The 19,841-nt window shown below is 33.3% G+C and overlaps 3 protein-coding genes across 19 annotated transcripts; 2 read left to right on the top strand and 1 right to left on the bottom strand.

Moving 5' to 3' along the window:
• Nucleotides 1–1,297: 1,297 nt before the first annotated feature.
• Nucleotides 1,298–8,557, top strand: LOC137810347 (uncharacterized). Of its 15 annotated transcripts, none has more exons than XR_011080886.2 (9): nucleotides 1,298–1,504; nucleotides 1,756–1,932; nucleotides 2,431–2,724; nucleotides 2,815–2,922; nucleotides 3,171–3,341; nucleotides 4,018–6,040; nucleotides 6,933–7,065; nucleotides 7,644–7,762; nucleotides 8,237–8,557. XR_011080886.2 is itself a non-coding variant. In XM_068611569.2 (9 exons), the coding sequence occupies exons 3-9, from the start codon at nucleotides 2,595–2,597 to the stop codon at nucleotides 8,342–8,344; spliced, it is 2,700 nt and encodes an 899-aa protein (XP_068467670.1). In that variant the 5' UTR covers nucleotides 1,298–1,504; nucleotides 1,756–1,932; nucleotides 2,563–2,594; the 3' UTR covers nucleotides 8,345–8,557. The 15 variants fall into 15 exon arrangements, 12 of the variants coding, with proteins under 12 accessions (XP_068467670.1, XP_068467669.1, XP_068467668.1 ...); XM_068611569.2 differs by having other exon boundaries at nucleotides 2,563–2,649; nucleotides 6,950–7,065; XM_068611568.2 differs by having other exon boundaries at nucleotides 2,563–2,649; nucleotides 2,812–2,922; nucleotides 6,950–7,065.
• Nucleotides 8,558–10,264: 1,707 nt separating this feature from the next.
• On the bottom strand, nucleotides 10,265–11,838 carry CDI (Nucleotide-diphospho-sugar transferases superfamily protein). The gene is made up of 2 exons (XM_068611559.2): nucleotides 11,591–11,838; nucleotides 10,265–11,373 (listed from the first exon to the last, which is right to left on the bottom strand). Exon 2 carries the CDS (start codon nucleotides 11,359–11,361, stop codon nucleotides 10,582–10,584), a length of 780 nt encoding a protein of 259 aa, XP_068467660.1. The 5' UTR covers nucleotides 11,362–11,373; nucleotides 11,591–11,838; the 3' UTR covers nucleotides 10,265–10,581.
• A 3,742-nt stretch (nucleotides 11,839–15,580) lies between these two features.
• LOC137810345 (growth-regulating factor 4) lies at nucleotides 15,581–19,562 on the top strand. Of its 3 annotated transcripts, none has more exons than XM_090298123.1 (4): nucleotides 15,581–15,683; nucleotides 15,855–16,300; nucleotides 16,875–17,244; nucleotides 17,501–19,562. In XM_090298123.1, the coding sequence occupies exons 2-4, from the start codon at nucleotides 16,108–16,110 to the stop codon at nucleotides 17,502–17,504; spliced, it is 567 nt and encodes a 188-aa protein (XP_090154249.1). In that variant the 5' UTR covers nucleotides 15,581–15,683; nucleotides 15,855–16,107; the 3' UTR covers nucleotides 17,505–19,562. The 3 variants fall into 3 exon arrangements, with proteins under 3 accessions (XP_090154249.1, XP_090154248.1, XP_068467659.1); XM_090298122.1 differs by having other exon boundaries at nucleotides 15,588–15,683; nucleotides 18,961–19,562; XM_068611558.2 differs by lacking the exon at nucleotides 15,581–15,683 and having other exon boundaries at nucleotides 15,809–16,300; nucleotides 18,961–19,562.
• The last annotated feature ends 279 nt before the right edge of the window (nucleotides 19,563–19,841 follow it).

Here is a 19,841-nt window from a genome sequence, read left to right as displayed (position 1 = left end):
TTAATAGAAAGATGTTTTTTTACTAGTTTAAAAATATTTGTTTTTTATTTTTATAATTATAATAAAAATTTATAAAAAATAAATATATTTTTTATTTTTAAAATTGTGTTAAAACTGTGCTAGAATGGTTAGAAATTCAATATATATTTTTTGAATTAGACATTTCACGAAATACTTATCCTACGAATATTGGTGTGCGATACGTATGTCCGACACAAACACACTACACTATTTGAGAGACGTGTCTGAACTTAAAAATTTCAAATCATCTCCTAAGCATATAATTTTTTTGCAAATAGAAAAGATAAGTAAACACAAATCAAATCAAGCAATTAGACACGTCTATATGCCAAGAGTTGTTTATGATTTACCGTACATGAAATTGAAAAGAAAAAGGTTGATGATATAATAATTTTAAGTTCTATTTCAATAAATGAATTAATTGTACTTTTCCCTCTACTTCTTCAAATGACAATAACTGAATCGTCATTGTTTATATTATTGTGGGAATCTCAGCAAGAACTGAGTTAAAATCAGCAGAGAGATGGAAGCAGGTTGGCCAATCTTCAGAAGTTGTTTGGGGAAGAAGTTGTCTGTGACCGAATTTTAAAACATGGTTGAGAGAATAGTGTTTATTAAAAGAAACATAACTAACCATTTTAAATTTACAAAATAAAAAATAAATGTTAGTTTTCTTTTAATAAATACATGTGTCAATTACTTTAATTAATAAAAATTAAATAAATCTTAGTTATTATAAAGTTTAGACACTCATCTTACATGATGTGTTTGTGTCAGACAAACATATTTGACACCGACATTCATAGGACATGTATTGGTATTGGTAAAATGTTCAAATTAAAAAATATTTGTTGGATTTATGACAATTCTAATACGGTTCTAACACAATTTTAAAAATAAAAAATACATTAATTTTTTAAAAACTCAATTTTATTATAATTTTTTTTATTATAAATATAAAAATAAAAAATAAATATTTTGAACCAATCATAAAAAAATCTTTCTATTTTAAAAAAATCTAACACATATTTATGTGAAAAATCTTTATTATCACTCATATGATTCACAATTAAATAATATATAGTTTCGTATATTCGTGTCCCGCATTTTAAAAATTATAAATATTTTTTCGATTATGGTATATTAGGATCTTGTGAGTGTCTTTACTATATAGATTAGTAGTTAGTAGAGTATTATAAACAAAATTAGAATTAAAACTCTTGTAGTGATAGTATATATATAAAACAGTGACGATGAAACGCTGCAAATTGCAATGATCGAACGTACTGGGTGGTCAGTGGCAGAGAGTGTGTCCACGTGGCATATTCTTAACCTCACAGAACAGAAAGAAGGTGGAGAGCTTCATGTAACTGTTATACCAGCACTTGTGCTTCTGCACCTGCGCCCCAACTCCATTCTCTTTCTCTCTCTCTTCTCTTTTTCTTCTCTTTTGTTCCTTTGCTTACTGGATCAATCAAAACTGGTACCCTTCTCTCCTTCACTTCTCCTTTAAGCTTCAAAATTAACTCTTCCATTATTCTATGAACTGAGTTTGGAGTTTGAAGTGTAGCTTCACAACTCATGTTTCCAAATTCCACACCCTAATATCTATCTAGTATACTTCACTAGCCTAGAATCTATTGCTTTTTTATAGGATATATTTGAAGTTTGTCATTTCCTTGCTATTATACTTTTTGTGTAAATGGTTATAGTCTTGTGTTTGCATATATGTAGCCAAATGATCGACTTGAATCCTTGCAAATTCTAGTTCAACACAAGGTGATGGTGGTGGTGCCCTTGTTCTTTGTCCATACTTGAACCCCATGTGGTGCTTGTAAGCTGAGTCATGAGGAAGTGTGCCCCAGATAAAAATACCATTCATAAGCATGTACCTCGCAACCTGAGCTTTTGGTATGTTTGATTCTTTACATTACCTGTGGCAAGAAATTGCTTTTAACCTCATTCCAACTTTCATGTTTTTTCTGCATATTTCATAATGCTTAATGGTGTGGTAGCTTCTCCTCCTAGACTTGTTGCAGATATTATTAGATTCACTTAAAGGTCTAAAAGTTATTACTTTTTGCATTTGTGAAACACTTGGATTAAGAATGTTAGCATAATGTCTGGTTGAAACAGTTAAATTTGTATGGGATAAGGTGTGTTGGGAAAATTAGGACTAATTCTCATTCTTTAGTGTAGATACAAAATGGTCACTTGCCGAAACAATAAGCAGATAAAAGAAAATAAAGCAAAAAAGAATAATGAGTAACCAACCCATAATCCAGTCAAGTAATTTGGTGCTGTAGGTTAGTGTTTGTAATCAGTTGTCTCAACATCTTTAGCCTGCTTTTAGAATTTTCACTTGAAGTGCTACGCTGAAGGTTACTCTTAATTGTAATAATATTTCAGGATCTTTTTGTGAAGAGTTTATGCTTCTGAAGATGAGTGCCGAAAACAAGAAAATAAAACCAAAGACTGATATTGAACTCTTTTTCAATAATGCTAACCAGTGCGTTTGGAAAAAATTGAATAATGACTCAGGTGCAGGTGCAAATGCAGCCTCCAGGGTGGACATGACATTTGCTGCCACTGACCCCCTATCTGAAATAGTTTGGTCACCAGATAAAGGTTTGAGTCTTAGATGTGCCGATTCAAGTTTTGCTGATAAAAATACTTCTCTTTTTCGGGATGTTGGAACGAGCTGTATGGTTCTTTCTCAGCCACAAAATTTTACTGGTGGTAGTTCTACCACTGATAAGCCTTTAGATGATGACTTTGCGAAACCTTTAGCAGTTGTATGTGCCAAGGGTGATATTGCTGAAGCAGATGCTCCTACTAGGCATGCCACAGGTGATTCAGGTGTCAAGGCCAAGTTTAAAGCCTATGAAGAAGATGATATAGGTAAGTGTATAGATGCAAGGAAAGGAGGCTTTACAGTAGATTTTTGGGTTTGAATAAACGTTACCGAGGGAGGGACAAAGAAATACATCTATTATCCTAATTAGTTAAATACTTAACTGAGACTTAGTGATGCGGAACATGAAAGCTTTATATAAAAAAAACTGGGACTTGTGATTTAGAATTAGTGTCTTTCTGGTCACTTTTTTTCCTGGAATCATTTTCTCAATCCTACAGAACTCATCTGGCAGGATCTGCTTATCATGAAGACATAGTGAACACCACAGCAACAACACGTAATATGCTGAATGATGAAAGTGAGAATCTGATGAACAATTGTGAAAAGACTGTTGGGGGTCAACCCAATATTGGAACTGATAACATATCTGGGATAGAGGGAAACAAATTTTCTGTTATTTCAGGTATGTTTTGTCATCAAGGTAGTTAAAGGTGAAGCGCGCTCTAAGGAATAGCTTTTTATTTTATCAGCAAAGAATAAAATGGGACACGTCAAAAGGTGTTACAACCCTTATACATGAACCAAATAGAACCTACTACCTAGCTTACACACCAAAAACATTACAAACCAGCCGATAGTGTAAACTTAGGCTTCCTAAAGATTATTAAATAATAACCAGCAGCAATGTCTGCATGAAAGAGAGTCACCAAAACACACAAGACTTACCAAAGAAAGTTTTAAACATTAAAGCAGTTAGATATGTGAATATTTGCATTGATTTTCCACATATTAACTATTAAAGCACAAAATTCATAGTAAAAATAAAAGGTATCTTTTTGGTGCCTTTTAGGTACTGTGAGGGTAAGAATCTGGACATTTTAGATTATTTGTGCTCATGTTTGTTGTACATTCTAATTTGTTTAATATTTGTTAATGGTTTTTAGCTGAATAACACAAAAGAATACCTGGTAGCTTTGCAGCCTGTTTTTATGAATACACAGGCACTGAAATTTGAAACATGTCTTTTCTGTTTAAACAAGGAGATTTATTGGAATTTTTGTTTTTGTTAAAGAAAACTTCAAAAATTCTTCCCTTTTGTGAATACCTCTGAAATGTATTATTTGTCAATTTTTCTGCAGGCCAGGCTGACAAAGGGCCATTGGATAATTTATTACTTCAATCAGATGAAATCAAACATAACATGGACCAAAATCTTTCTCCAGGGAGACATTCTGAAGGAGGTGTAGATATTGGTCTTGGAAAAAAGGCTGTAGTAACTGGTAATTTACATACTGTGGTTGAACCTGTGGTGGAACTCAAAGGCTCTGATGCTCCAGGAACTAATTTAGCATCCTCCAGCAGGAGACCTTTAGAAAAACTGGAAAGCAGTGCAGAAAATGATTTACAAACTGTCAAATTTGAAGCTGCTTGTGCTGGAACAAGTGGAGTTAATGTTAGTAGTAAGATTGAAAACAAATTTCAGGACAATGAAATGATGCTACCATGTGATAAGATTCTTCCAGCCATGCATTCTCCATGTCATAGCAGAATTCATATGGCAATAAACAAAGGCAAGGAAAAATCTTTATCAGATGGGCATGCAAATGTGATATTGTCAAAGGAGGACAATGACAGCCATTCAAGTGTTGAGAGCTGCAACAGTGCTGGCATTTTTCCAACAGGTAAGAAGAGACGAAACTTTCAACAACAGTTGATAATCGGGAGTAAAAGAGTGAAGAAGCAAATTGAAGAAACTTCGGGTTCCAAATCCTATGTTAAACAGGATAGCTCATTCATGAATTGGATTTCAAACATGGTGAAAGGACTCTCTCAATCAATTCAAAATGATTCAAACACTATGGCTGACAACAAACTTATCACATGCAATCAAGATTCTGAGCCAAAAATTACAGGATTCAAATCCATTTTTCAGTCCATATATTGTTCAAGCTTGAAGAATGTAGAAACAAGAACCTATCATCAAGAAGGAAAGAGTAGTGAAGATTTAGAGCCAGGTAACATGGAACAAGGAATAAATGCTACTCCTATAACCTGTTGTGCAGAGAACAATAGCCTTTCCAAACTGTCTTTGCAATCGAATAAGTTTGAAGTATCTACTGGTGGAAGACTTGAAGCCGGTCCGTCGTCACAACCTCAGATCAAACCTCTAAATTTTTTTAACTGTCAAGAAAGCAGCAAAAGTAACCCACTGGAGACTAAAAATAATTCTATCTTTAGCCTTAGTAGGGACAAGGAAGAAGTGGGTCCACATTCATCTTCAACCAAACAAAACACAGATAATAATAATAACATTGATTCCAATGTGATATCTGACAAGAAGGAAGAAGAGAATACCTGTCACATAAGAGATAATCTGGGAAGTCTCTGGATAACTCGTTTTTCGCCAAAATTCACTACTCCCTTGAAAGAACAACCCACCAATGAGACAGAGGCCTCTACTGATCTCAAGGAAGAGAAGGGAAACAATGATCCTAAATCAAAGTACAAGTTCAAACCCCTTTCATCTTCTCCAGGAATCCGAAATTTAGAGCCAATGTCTTCAATGTTTGCAAGGAGATTTGGTGCCATCAAACATATCATACCAGCAAACACACCTGATAATGCCTCACAGGTTAATATGTTGTGCTTGTTTTGTGGAACAAGGGGCCATCAGCTCTCTGATTGCTCAGCAATTGCAGAAAACAAGCTGGAAGATCTCCAGAAGAATATAGATTCATATGGAGGATTAGAGGAATGTCCTTGTCTGTGCATCAAATGTTTTCAGCCCAACCACTGGGCAGTTTCTTGTCCCACTTCAATCTCAGTTAGGAAACCTGAACTGAAAGCTAATACCTTGGTTAATGATTGGGGAAAACATTTCATCCCAAGCAATGAAGAGAGTGTGAGGCTTGATGAGGATGACCGAGTTTTATCTGGTGGTTCTGTTAATAATGAAACTGATCAACCAGCACGTCAAGCTATTACTTTGAAGCGGAAAGCAAATGAAATTATGACCTTTAAGGCAGAGAGCAATGAACATGTTTTCAGAGAAAATCCTTTGTCAACTCCATCCAAATTGACTGAAAAGCAGATTTCATATTTGCCAAAGAAAATATTTGATGCAGTGAAAAAGCTTCGATTGTCCCGCACTGAAATCCTGAAGTAAGTAATATCAGACAACACTTACACTTTGTCATTTCATATGATGATAACTAATTATTCTTAATCCCAATATTCATGGTTAAATCATTATGACATCGGTATAAGGGTAGATGTCAGATATATAAAATCATTAGTATATACATCCATTTTATGGCAAAAAGTGTAAACAGTTTTATTTTCCCCACATCATTATTTCTTGTGAAAAGAGTCATTCTGTTTTGTACAATTTGATCTAACAGATACTTAACATGAGTTGAAACTGTCTTATCATTAGGTCATCCATAACTCGATTCTCATCTATTGTCATAGGAACTCCAGAAAAAATTGATGTATGCATAAAAGTAAGTGAACTTAGTTATAACACCTTTACTTTTTTGTGTGAAAGAATGGACTTATAGAAATATTTTCACAATGTCCTGAGAGGATCTCTTTGTGAAAAACTACAATGTAACACTTCAAATGTATTCACTTTTAGTCTTACATCTGCAAAAATGTAAAGAAGCTAACTAAAGAAACATGTAAGTGTAATAGAAGAAAAGTTTGCCAACAAATAAAAGGAGTTAAAGAGGAATCGTGTATAAAAAGACAAGCACAGTCACTAAGTACAATAACAATATTGAAAATGAAAAAAAAACAAGGGGAAAATAACAGGAAATGAGCTTACAAAAATAGCATCAAAAGCTACCTGCGAAATAATTATTTGCAAATACTCCACTTTTGCCTCTTGATGTTGATTGGGAAGGGGAGATATTGCTAATATTTCTAGCAGGTAAAGGGTTAACTGAAAATTAAAAGGAGAAATAAAACCAAAGGGAGTGTATTTTTGGATAGCTATAATACAGTATACTTTTGTCACTTATAAAATAAGTGGATCTTTGTGGTTACTTAACAGACTGTCATTTACATCAGATGGATAGATACTCGTGGCTCAATCTCACAACTTGATGGCTTTTTCTTGCGCCTGCGGCTTGCGAAGTGGAAAGAAGGGAATGGGGGAACTGGATACTTTGTGGCATGCATAAATGGTATGATTAAAATCACTCCTTATTCTTTGCTTGCAAAACAAGCATGACTTATGTTACATGACTTCTGTTGTTTTTTTCTGACTACAAGACTACGAGGCTCAGACACGCCTCTTAAATGGTGTGTCCGTGACACCGACACTCGTAGGACACACGTATCGGTGAATTGTCTAATTCAAAAAATATTAGTTGGATTCTGATAATTCTAACATGATTTTAACCCAATTTTAAAAATGATAAATACATTAATTTTCTAAAAACTCAAATTTATTGTATAAATTTTTATTATGATTACAAAAATAAGGAATAATTTTTGTTGAACTAGCAGTGAGAAACATCTTTCTGCTATAAAAATAATTGAAACATACTTATGCACATAACTCTTTATTGTCAATTTATATAATTCATAATTATACAATATATAGATCTGTGTTCTCATGTCCTACATTTTTTAGATTATATGTATCTCCGTGTCTGTGTCATATCCGTGCTCGTGTCGGTGCTTGTGCTACACACCTACAAGATTGTTGTGTTTGTTTCTTTATTATTTGTCCTTCATCCTTGTTCTTGTTTATCAATAGAGACCCAATCCCGGAGACAATCTTCAGAGCAGAATACAAGAAAATCTTTTTCAGTGAAAGTGGGGAGTATCAAGTGTATGGTAGAAAGTCAGTATATATCCAATCATGATTTTCTTGAGGTAATAATCAGTATTTATTAGCTTTTCCGCTTGTTTTTATTGGTTCCCACATCATTTTTACTCCATAAACTACTGTGAGATTCAAGCTATGATGAATTATACGAGATACATGAGATTGTTGGGGGAAACAAGCCCCTTTAAGCATTGAGGATTGAAGCAAAGAATACATTAACACCACTAACAATATGTCATAAAATAAAAATAGATGAAGAACACAAGTAACATGATTCAATACTTCTTGCCTATAGCATTGGAACATCTTAGTAAATGTTCATTATCAAATAAGATTACAAGTTTTTTTAAACAAACTTGAGAAAACTCCCCATCTCACTTGGGTGAATCAAATTCTAATGATTTATCTTTCTGATGTTTCCACAAGTGGGTTATTATTATAGAAGTGTAGCTGATTTGGTTCAGTGATTTACAAAAGCATCATCATGGGAATGGTTATCTAACTACTATTTTGTTGAGCAGGAAGAAATCATGGAATGGTGGTTCAACACCTCAGAAGCTGGTGCTGAGATTCCATCTGAAGAAGATCTAACAGAAAAAATTAAAAAGAAAATTATGTTAGGTCTCTAGGCATTTAATATATAAAGTGTTAATATATTTGTTAACGTACACGAGTTCATTCTCTCACACTATTTGTCATCCAATTGATTGTATATTAAAGGAAGCTTAAAATTGATGATGGTGGCAACCCATCATTATGATTTTGTGAATGTGATACCAACATTCATATACAAAGCATTGCTTCATCTTATTATGCAATGAAAGTTACACAAGATTTCATTATCCTGGTGGATGTTGTGTTGGGAAACCAAACTCCTTGGACTGTTTTTATTTAGATATCAGTTTTGTAATGCACTAACACCAGTACACATCTGTCTATAGTTTTGGACGCATGCGTAGGTTGAGATAATTAAGGTGAATTCTACTTTCCTTTTTTATTTAACTAACTTAATCATTCAGTAATTATATAATTATTTCATGTTCAAGTGAAAGATCATTGTGGCAGAGTGGCGGACACTTCGAAACTGCTGTTGTATGAGGCTCGGACACGTCTTTTACATGGTGTGTCCGTGTCAGACAAGTGTCCAATTCAAAAATTATTTGTTACATTTCTGACAACTCTATAGTTATGTACACGAATCTTTATTGTCAATTTAGATAATTAATAATTATATAATATATAGATTCGTGTCTTCGTGTCCTACATTTTAGAAATATAATTAATAATTATATAATATATAGATTCGTGTCTTCGTGTCCTACATTTTAGAGATATAATTAATAATGATATAATATATATATTTGTGTCTTATATTTTAGAGATTATATGTATCTTCGTATCCATGTTGTATCCATGTCTTGTTAAGTAATTAATAATGGTAACTAATTGTTTAACAAAAAAAAAGTTAAAAGAGAACTGATGGAAACTAAAAATATATGCAAGTTATAGAATTATTTTCATTAAAATAAGTGAATTTTATTCCTAAATAATTGATCAAGGTATAAAGTAATGGTCGACCAACATAGATTGATGAATGAATTTGATTGACACAATCAATCCAACTAGAATTCAATAAATTGAGTTTAATCATCATCTTAATTCTGTTTTTTTTACTATTATTAATAATTATTATTATTTCTGATCAGGTGAAATACTATATTTTTAAAGGTGATCAATTGTTATTTTTTTCAAAAATCCCAAATTCTGGATTTTCGCATCCGGAATGAAAAAAAAAAGTTTTTAAATGGCATTCGAGAAACATTTATGTGTGGTCAAATAAGACTATTTTCTGGAATTTCTCATCTGAAATGAAAAAAAAAAAGTTTTCAAATCTCAGCATTCGAGAAACATTTATGTGTGAAACATTTATGTGTGGTCAAATAAGACTGAGGATGGACATATCCGAAAGACACATCTCAGTTTTAGATTTGCACTTAGAAAATTAAAGATAAAATAGATATTTTTATTGTAAGATTTGGATATGACAATGGTAATACCAATCAGGTTGAGGAAATGAGCACGAACTCTTAATGAATATAAGAACTTCATCTAAGTCAATCTTCTTTTGCTCTATTCTCTCAAGTTAATCAAAACTGTTTGATGTATGAATATAACAACTTCATCTAAGTCAATCCTCTTCTGCTCTATTCTCTCAAGTTAATCAAAACTGTTTGAATCTCACATCCATTAGAAATCATTCGATTAAAACATTTCATATATAAGTGTTATAAACCGGAGTTAAGCTTAAAAGTGAACTTCTTAATAAAAAGAAACAAACACTTGATCCCAGCCAAGCAAGTCATGCAGTATATTTTTAAGGAATAATGGTATTTTCTAATGAAGTTATAATACTACACTTTTTACATCAATACATGCAATAAAATAACAGTCTCTAGAGATTGAGAAAGAGTTTTACAGTCCACAAGCAGAAACTGAGATCTATATTGGAACTCACCTTAAAAGATAAAAAATCAAGAGTGCACAGCATATAATCTCTACGAAAGCTCCATTAAAATATTGAATACAGAGTAGTGTGTGTACCTCTCCCTTAAAGTCCTAGAGAGATCATTAAACAAATAAAAAATGAATTACATCATCAACAGCATTTTCTTCTCTGAAATGTCTATAAATATAATAATGTAATAATGTTAAGAATACCACTAAACTCTAGTTATAGACCAGCACTGATTACACTCCTGCTCTCATATAACATGAATCACCAGATCCCGATTTTTCACATCCAATTTGACATAAAAGAATAATAATACATTACTATAATTGATTATCAGTAAATAACTGATTGAATCTAATTGGCAGATTCTTTCTTGAGTTGCTTCTGGTAATCTTCCTTCTCATTGACCCAGAGATCAGCAAATTCACAGTTTTTCCAAGCTTCAAACCATGGCCCTCCACGAGTATAATGAATGGCCTTGGGCAAAGTAAGGGGATCCTTTTCAACAGTCTTGTTATGTCCCTCGAGAAAGTTCCAAACAAAGGGAATGGATCCAATTTCATCATCCTCCAGCCATTGAAACCTGTGAAGAAAAGCACCTGTCTGTGTGTTGACAGTGTCAGGAGTGAGAACTCTGTTCTTTGGATGACCACAGTTATAGAGAACCATTGAAGACCAATTCTTTCTTGGATACACAGTTTGCACTGCCCCATCCATCTTAGTAGTCTCCTTTGGAGCATAATCATGCTGAACACACATGATAGCATACTTCTCCTCAATCAAATCTCTGAGTTCCTTGATATCAGCCAAGTAGAGAAAATCACAATCCACAAACATGGCCCAGCCTTGATAATTGGCAAGGCAAGGTGTCAAGAATCTAGAAAAGGAGAACTCAGTGCTCTCAAACTGACCCCTCTCACGCCAATACAAACCCTTCTTTCTCAGATCTGACTGCTTAATCGGTATGATCTCAACAGGAATTGAAGACCTTTTCAAGATGGAGTGCCGACACACCTCAAACGCAAGATCTTCACTCGGGTCATATCCAACAAAGATCTTGAAGGCCTTGTTCTCATTCTTCACAGTTTCAGCCAATGGTGCTTCATTCTTACCATTACCATTACTCAAACTCATTTCTCAATATGCCTGTCACCCAACAAATCAAACATGAACGTGAACAACAAATCACACCACCCATTTGCCTCTAGACAAGAACAACAACAAAACAAGAACAAAAATCCAATCTTTTTCATTCCCAACATCACCCAAATGCTGTAATGCAGCATAATGCAAAGTTAACAAAAATGCATGGTGAAGAGATCAAATGTAAACAAAAAAAAAAGGAGAAGAAGGAGAAAGATACCGAATTGAGATAGCAGCACTGAGGGTTGGACTTGAATGGAGAAAAATTGATTTAGAAAACGGATATGAAGGAAGATTGAGAGCGAGAATTGAGCAATGACGCACATGCAAACCGACAGTGGTGGAGCAATATATATAGCATACCATTCTCAAGGAGATTGGATTCGATCACACGCTTTCTTCAATCAACTGGCCCAACCCATACTTTTACTCTTTCTTACCCCTTTTCTTCCTCAATTCTCACCTCACTTTTCTCTTTTTCTGTGAATCAATCTTCTGTAATATAGTGGATTCCACCATATTGAAATTGCATGGAAAGATGTGATATGGAGAATTAAAAAATTAATTTTTAGTTAAATTATAAATAGAAAACTAAATTTTGCTGCTATTTTTGTTTTTTTTTTCCTTTTTTTAGTAATATTTTTTTATGTGATCGCAGATGACTTGTTGTTACATGTCAGTATAACTGAGATATCAAGTTGCATAATGATACCTAACATGCATTTTTATAAAAAAAAAACTAAAAAAAGTTATGTAACCAACTACCACAAGCAACCAAAATAAAGAAGAAAACACTATATTTTCCGTCATATTCAAAATGATATTGTTGAAATTAAAAAAGTACGAAGATGAAAGAGAATTTGTCGAATTTTCCCATCCAATTTAGGGAGTTTCTTCCTGCACCCCTACATTTTTGTTTTCTTCCTAGACTCCTATATTTTTTAAAATACTGAAATTATCCTTTCACAGTGATTCCAAAATTGAGGTTCCATAAGCAAAAAGTGTTTCCAGGACAAGGATTTCATAAGAAAAAATGTTTCTATAATAGGAAATCTGGAAGAGAAAAAAACCATTCCATAATATCTTTTTTGAAATACATTTTTGATTTTCAGATTGATAAATCTGAAATTAGTAAAATGTGCTTCGGAAAATATATTCTGGAAATATTTTGAAAATAACAATCCAGAATTCATTTTTAAAAAGGGTAAAACAGTTTTCTTAAAAAATAAGGAGTGCAAGAAGAAAGTTGTTAGAGGTCCAAGGAAAGATCCTCTGAGCCTCTAACTGGAAGGCCCACACACATACCAATATAAGGGTGTTTCTTCCTTACCTCAACAATTTCTCCTTGCATCCCATTATTTTGGAAAAAAAATTTTAAATTTTTTTTAAAATGACTTCCAAGATTTAAGTTTAAATCAATCTTATAAAATCAATTTATAAAATAAGGTTATAAATTATAAAAAAAATTATCATGAGATGGGTGTGTAATCTCTAACATGAGATGAAAGGAAAGAAGGGTGAGAAGTTATTTTTATTCACTTAAAATTAACCTTATAATATATTTCTAAATTAATACCTATCTTACCAAAATTGAATTAAAATCATTCACACGATCTAAACTTTTACATAATATTATATTGATTCACGCATTATCATAATAAAATGTATAAATGATACAATTTGTTCATAATATATATATATATATATGGATTACTAAGTAGTAAAATATTAAGTAAATGTTTGGACCAATTTTTTAATAAAATATATGTTTTGAAAAGTGATTAAATAAATTAGAGTTCAAACATTTTTTTGACATGTTGATTACTTTTCAATGTTCCCATTGTTGGGCTTGTACAGCCTGCCAAGAAAGCCCAAAATAACTGACTCAAATTCTTACTACACCTGAATTTTTTTAACCTGACCCAATATTCTTTTAAATTTCCAAAATTGCCCTTCATTCTATAATTGAAAATCTAAAATTAAAAATACATATTCTGAAAAAAAATAATCCATAATTGATTATTCTATTTTAGAAATGAAATTCTGAAATAGAATTCAAAACTAAAATCTCTCTGAAAAAGCAATTACATAATGTAAAAAGTACCAGAAAACAAAATCCAAAAACATACTTAAAATTTTTAAAAAATCAGAATGTATTATTTTTTATTTAAATGCAATTTTATTATTTCAAATAGAAGTAGGATGCAAGTTTAAATTTCATCCACTGGAAGTAAATTGGCAATAACTGAGTATAATAATCTGGGAAATGATTCATCTAAATTTAATAGTGAGAAAAGGTCCACATCATATCATACATTAACATCACTATGCCAAATGAATCTAGTTCACTTAAAAATCAGTACAAAGAAAATCTCATGAGGAAGCAAAAAAAAGTTATTCTCTCAGTAAAGTAAATCATAACTTCTTTACATATTATAATATTATAAAGGTGTGGAATAAGTGGAATAACACTTTACCTAATTCAATGTATACATAGTTTAAAACATTCAATCATATATAATTATTGTTTCTTAATATTATTACAATCCATAAATCATCCTATAAAAGCAATTTAAAACTGAGAAGTGGAATGAGAGAGTTCAATCAAGCAGTGAAGAGGTAATGCAGGGTTCTTACAACTTATGAGAGAATTAATATTTTTTATTGAGTTGTTATTGCCTTCTCTTTCGTTATGGTTGTCTTCCTTTGAGATCTAAGAGAGTGAGATCCTTGCAATGATACTCCGACACTAAAATCACATAAGATATGTTCAATTAGTTCAGTTTAGAGTAAAAAATTATTATCTTTCATCAGTCTCCTTTTATTTATATTTTTCTATTGGATCTTATTCAAGATAATTAGTGTAAGTCCAATGATAATTAACTATGTTTTGTAACTTTTAATTAAGGTTAAAACTCAATTAAAATTAATATTTTTAACTTATAATTTGACGTGATTGTTGTCTTTTGCTAATAGACCACCTGATCGTTTGAGTTAACCGATTACTCAATCTTCCGATACACACTTGTAGAAATTAGTGTTATCCATATAAATAAACACATGAGAAGATTTATAAATCACCTGATCGTTTGAATTAACCAATCACTTGACTTTTCGATCACTGTACAATCGACAATCGACCTTCCGATCACTGTACAATAGTAGTATCCATATAAATAAATCTGAATTTACATAAAATAATAATATAATGATAATAAGGGAGACCCTAGAGTTAGAGGGTGGTACATGGTACATAGGCATAGGGTGTTGATACAGAACCCCAAAACTAGAATATGGTGCATTTGCATTGCTTATATTTGGACCACATCTTGGTGAAGGTGAGGTCCCACATCGAATGTTACCCGCATTCCAGCAACCAAAAGGTGGTTTCCTCCAGCGGTGGCCATTCCAAATTTCAATTTCACTTCTGCATTGGGCCCATGGGCCCGGCCCTCTCTCGCCCCCATCACGTGTGGTTGCTGTCAGCTAAAGAGGTGACAACACGAGGTGGGTAAGGAGAACACATGCATGTGATATAACACGCCCTTTTCTTACCGATCCAATCAATTAACATTGATTCTTTCCCACATTATCATCATCAACTCTTTCAATTCATATCAAAAATTTCAAATTCAAAATATCTATTCTCTTAAATTCATGCTTTACTTCTTAGTTTTACACTGTGTAATCTCTTCAACTGATATGATATGAATCATTCAATGGAATAATAATAATAGTGTCCCTCAATGCAAAACCTAATAAAGATAGTATTTTTACTTTAAGGGTATCTTTCCCTTAAGGTGAAACATTATTTGATTTTCAGGGTACAGGAGTAAAACATATGAACAAAACAAATGGTCTTGTGAAAGAAACCAAGGTAAAAAAATATACAAACACAACATGGAAGACAAAGACTGTCAGCTAGAAAGTAACATTATAAGGTTTGAAAATAATTTGTTGTCAAAGAATATAAGCACCTATGTACCATTTCTCTTAACTTTCCTTGTTCCCCAAAATTGTGTTTTCTCTCTATACCATACTCTCTCACTGTCTCCTTTTTCTCAAAGTAATGTTTTCACTTTTCACCGAGAAAACAACTCCTACACATCTTGTTTGTAACATTTTATGCATACTGCTTTATCTTTATTTTTTACAAGTAAGTGTAAAGAACTATGGATTTTACTTCACTGTTGTTTTTTTGGGTACATTGGTTAAGGTAGAATAATTATGTTGGGTATGGGCAGATGATGGTAATCATTAGCATCATCATGACACTTGGATCCTCCACCATTTGACCAACATCAATTTACAAGGTGATTTCATATCTTAAACACTAGATTACAGTTAATTCCTAACCCAATTGGTTGAATCATGCATGATGTAATCTTTATTTGAAGTACATTGGTTTTAAAAGAACTTGTAACCTAATTTCCTTTCTTTTTTTCTGATGCCTTTTCTCTTAACCCCTGAATACAATTTGTTAGAGGGTGAAATTTGAAGTGAGAAAGTAGAGGGAAGGGGAAAAGAGGAAAGAAGTAATTAGGTGAAGAGTGATGATAATAATTACAGAGAGGAGTAGATGAGGGTTGCAATAAAGGGAGAAGAAACCAAACCTACTCACTCACCTAAACTAAACTAAAAAAGAGAGAAATGAATAATAAAAGGAGAAGATGATTTAGAGTTTGTTTGAGAAGAGAAGAGAAGTGAAGAGGAGAGAAGAGAAGAGTAGAGTGGAGGATGAATAAGAGTGGGGGAGGAGAGATGAGTAAGTGGCCCTTCACAGTGTCTCAGTGGCAGGAACTGGAACATCAAGCTTTGATTTACAAATACATGGTGGCGGGTCTTCCTGTGCCTCCTGATCTCGTCATTCCCATTCAGAACAGCTTCCATTCCATTTCCCAAACCTTCTTGCACCATCCCTCCTCTGCCAGTGAGTCTACCTATTCATATATTTCAAACTCACCCATTGCACATTCATTTCTTGCATTAATCCTTTCTTTTTCCTTTGTTGTAGATGTAGACTCTACACAATGTCTGAGTCTATGGTGTCATTTTATGTAGTATCTCAGACATTGCATTTGCATATTGACCCCCTTTGTACTAAAACACCTGCACTGAATTTGGGTAGGGTAGGGGTACCTCAACTCTGTTATATGGTAGGATGACAACTCACCATACCATATTTGGTAATGTGGTTGCAATTAAACATACCTGTGCACTTTGCATTATATTTCTCCTCTTTCATGAGGATTTCATATAGGAAATTGTTGAGATAAACTGAGATTTGTGATTGTTGATTGCTTATTTGGTCTCCCATTCTTTATAACTAACTAGATGCTACAGTCTGATACACTCAGTGAACTATGCAGTTCTGTAGTTTTTTTTACCTATGCAATGGATATGTATGTACTTCACATTTTGATGTCTTGTCTGTGACTTGGGGCTTTTCTAGATACAGGTGATAAAGTAGAGGTGGGAAACTAACTGTGCATGTAAATTTTCAGTGAGTTATTGTTCCTTCTATGGAAAGAAGGTGGACCCAGAGCCAGGAAGATGCAGGAGGACTGATGGCAAAAAGTGGAGGTGCTCCAAGGAAGCCTACCCAGACTCCAAGTACTGTGAGCGACACATGCACCGTGGCCGCAATCGTTCAAGAAAGCCTGTGGAATCACAAACTATGACACAGTCATCATCATCCACTGTGACATCATTGACAGTAAATGCTGGCAGCAGCAGCAGCAATGCAACTGGAGATTTCCAGAACCTTACTACCACAAATACATATGGTAATCCCCAAGGCACTGGCTCTGGAACAGACCAAACCCACTATGATCTGGAATCCATTCCCTATGGGATCCCAAGTAAAGAATACAGGTATGGACATCTTTATTATATTTCACACTGTTTCTTTGCTTGGAGAAAGGAAAATTACTTATCACTAGAATCATTTTGCTTGGCATATTTTAAGAAAGAACCTATACTTGTGCCTATTGTTGTATTTGATGCAGATCTTTGATTTCTATTCCATGCAAATGAATTTCTGTTGTATAGATCATGATATGCTTAGTTTTTGTAATTTGGGCTCACTTCATTTCCAGTAAGAAATTATTGTTTACCTTGATAATTCCAGGTAAGCATTGGATGTCAGAATGGCAGCTTTTTCCTGGTTATTTCATTCTAATCACTATTCTGGGCCATGATGTCTTTGTGCAGCTTTCGAATTCTGTAGCAATTTATGAGAATGGTGGGGCTGTGTTTGTCTTTGGTTATTTTGTTGCAGATGTCTGTAGTCGCTTGATTTTGTTGTTAGAATGTTATTACTGCAGAAGAATCTTATAAATTCTTGTTCTGAAAATTTTGTCAAAGGGCAGAAAAAATTGTTAACTACCTGAATTTTTCTGTCAAAAATTGTTGTCATGTTGAAGACAGGAGTTATAGTTCTTTCCCTAGATCCTAACGTATTTAAGGTGTTCTGGTACAATTTATGTTTTGGTTTATTTTCTTGTCTGTGTGATGCTCTAAGGTTGGAGTAGATTGAATGTGGAAAGCCTCATGAATTGAATTTACCCACAAAGTTCTTAATGGGTTTGTTGACTCAATTATGTGGGAGGAAGATGGTCTTTAATTGCCTTTTTTTCCTTCCATTGATTTATTCCTGTATTATGAATTGCACTGTGAAACATCCTAGGATGCTAGTTGCCTAGTATATTGTCTTTCTGCAATATCTGTCATGTGGGGATAGTGGGAAAGGTAGGTGCACTGATTTATTGTCCTACCATTTTTTTTGGTAAAGAAAGGAAATGTTACGTTTTCCTTTATTCATTTGCAATCACTTTTGATTCTGCTTCATGTGATTGTTGTCTCTAAAATCTCAAAATCAAATAATGGCACATTTATATTATATTTTTTAATAAAAGATAAAGACAGAATATGTCTCCTCTAAAGTATTGGATGCACAACCTTTGACAAGAAAATCTGGTATTGGATTTTTTCGGAATACATATTTTGCTTATTCTTTCTCTGGTTCTTTTTATGAGATAGAACTAACTAATACAACAAAATTAAGGAAGTTAGTTAATTTGCTTAGTAGTAATAAGTAAAAATTACCTATAACATTAATGTAACATTTTATTTTATTTTATTTTCAAATCCTTTTACTGGTTTTGATTCTTTTAGTCTTTCTCATAGTTAATATATTTATCATCTAAATTTTTACTGGCTATGCATGTGAATATATCAAACTAAGGCACGAATATGTCAGATCATTTGAATGTGCTCTCATTCCATTTTCATTACTTATTTGTCTGATATAAATCTGTTCAAAATAATGAGGTCTGAATGGCTTCAGTTTCACTGAGTTATGCTAACTTTATAGATGGCTCTGCATTGGTGACCTTGTCTAATGTGTTGCTCTTATCTTTCCATGGTTTTGTTATTGTTATGGTGTTGCCATTATCATCAATGTGATTATGATAGGGACTTTCCACCATTCAAAGTGGTCAATTAGGCACATTGTGTTGGGAATCCCTCCTTATTCTAGTGGGGACCAATCTTGATAACTGATGATATGATCTTATTTGAAACAAACAGGTATTTTCAAGGATCAAAAGGTGATGGTGGTGAACATAGTTTGTCATCCAAAACTTTTGGAAGCAACAACAAGGTGGATGCCTCTTTGATGCCAATGGGAGTAGCCTCATTCTTGAGATCAAGTAATAATTCCATGTTGCAGGGAGATTATCAGCAGCAACCTTCTTTCTTATGTAGTGAATATGGCTCAGGAGAAACTATGAAGCAAGAGGGTCAGTCCCTTCAACCTTTCTTTGATGAATGGCCTAAAAGCAGGGAATCATGGTGTAGTCTGCAAGATGAGAGATCCAATCACACAAATTTCTCCACCACTCAACTCTCAATATCCATTCCTATGTCATCATCAAATTTCTCTACAACTAGCTCTCAATCCCCACATGGTGAGATTTAAACAAGGCCAACACCTGAATTCTGTAATTATATTGTTGCAGATAACTGAGAACCATTTCAGTACAATGTTGTTAAAGAACACCATAGAGACTAAGTTTTCTTGTATTTTCTTTTCACTCTATCTCCTCAGTTTTGTGTACTCTCTCATGAACAACCTCTTCTAGTGGTTGCATTGCATTTCAATACAAAAACGCTATTTCCTCCCCATTTAATGGATAGTGAATGAGGTAGCTGGTTTTGTTGAAGAATTAACGCATCCCTGTGAGGTGCAATGGCTCATTTTTGTGGGTTTGGGAGGGTGAAAAAAACTTTAAATTTGGTACTTCTCTACTCTATTATTACCTGATGCTGATACAAGAAAAATCTACCACCATATTTTTCAATTCAATTAAACATGTTATAGATTGAACGATTTGAAAGTACTTTTCAAATCTGAGTGATAACATCGTTAGTGTCAATTACTGTATTTGAGGTAAGTTCCGTCACGGTTT

This window comes from Phaseolus vulgaris, chromosome 2, assembly GCF_051622355.1.
Source record: "Phaseolus vulgaris cultivar YP4 chromosome 2, ASM5162235v1, whole genome shotgun sequence".
Classification (NCBI taxonomy): Eukaryota; Viridiplantae; Streptophyta; class Magnoliopsida; order Fabales; family Fabaceae; genus Phaseolus; species Phaseolus vulgaris.
This window is presented reverse-complemented; position numbering and strand designations above follow the sequence as displayed.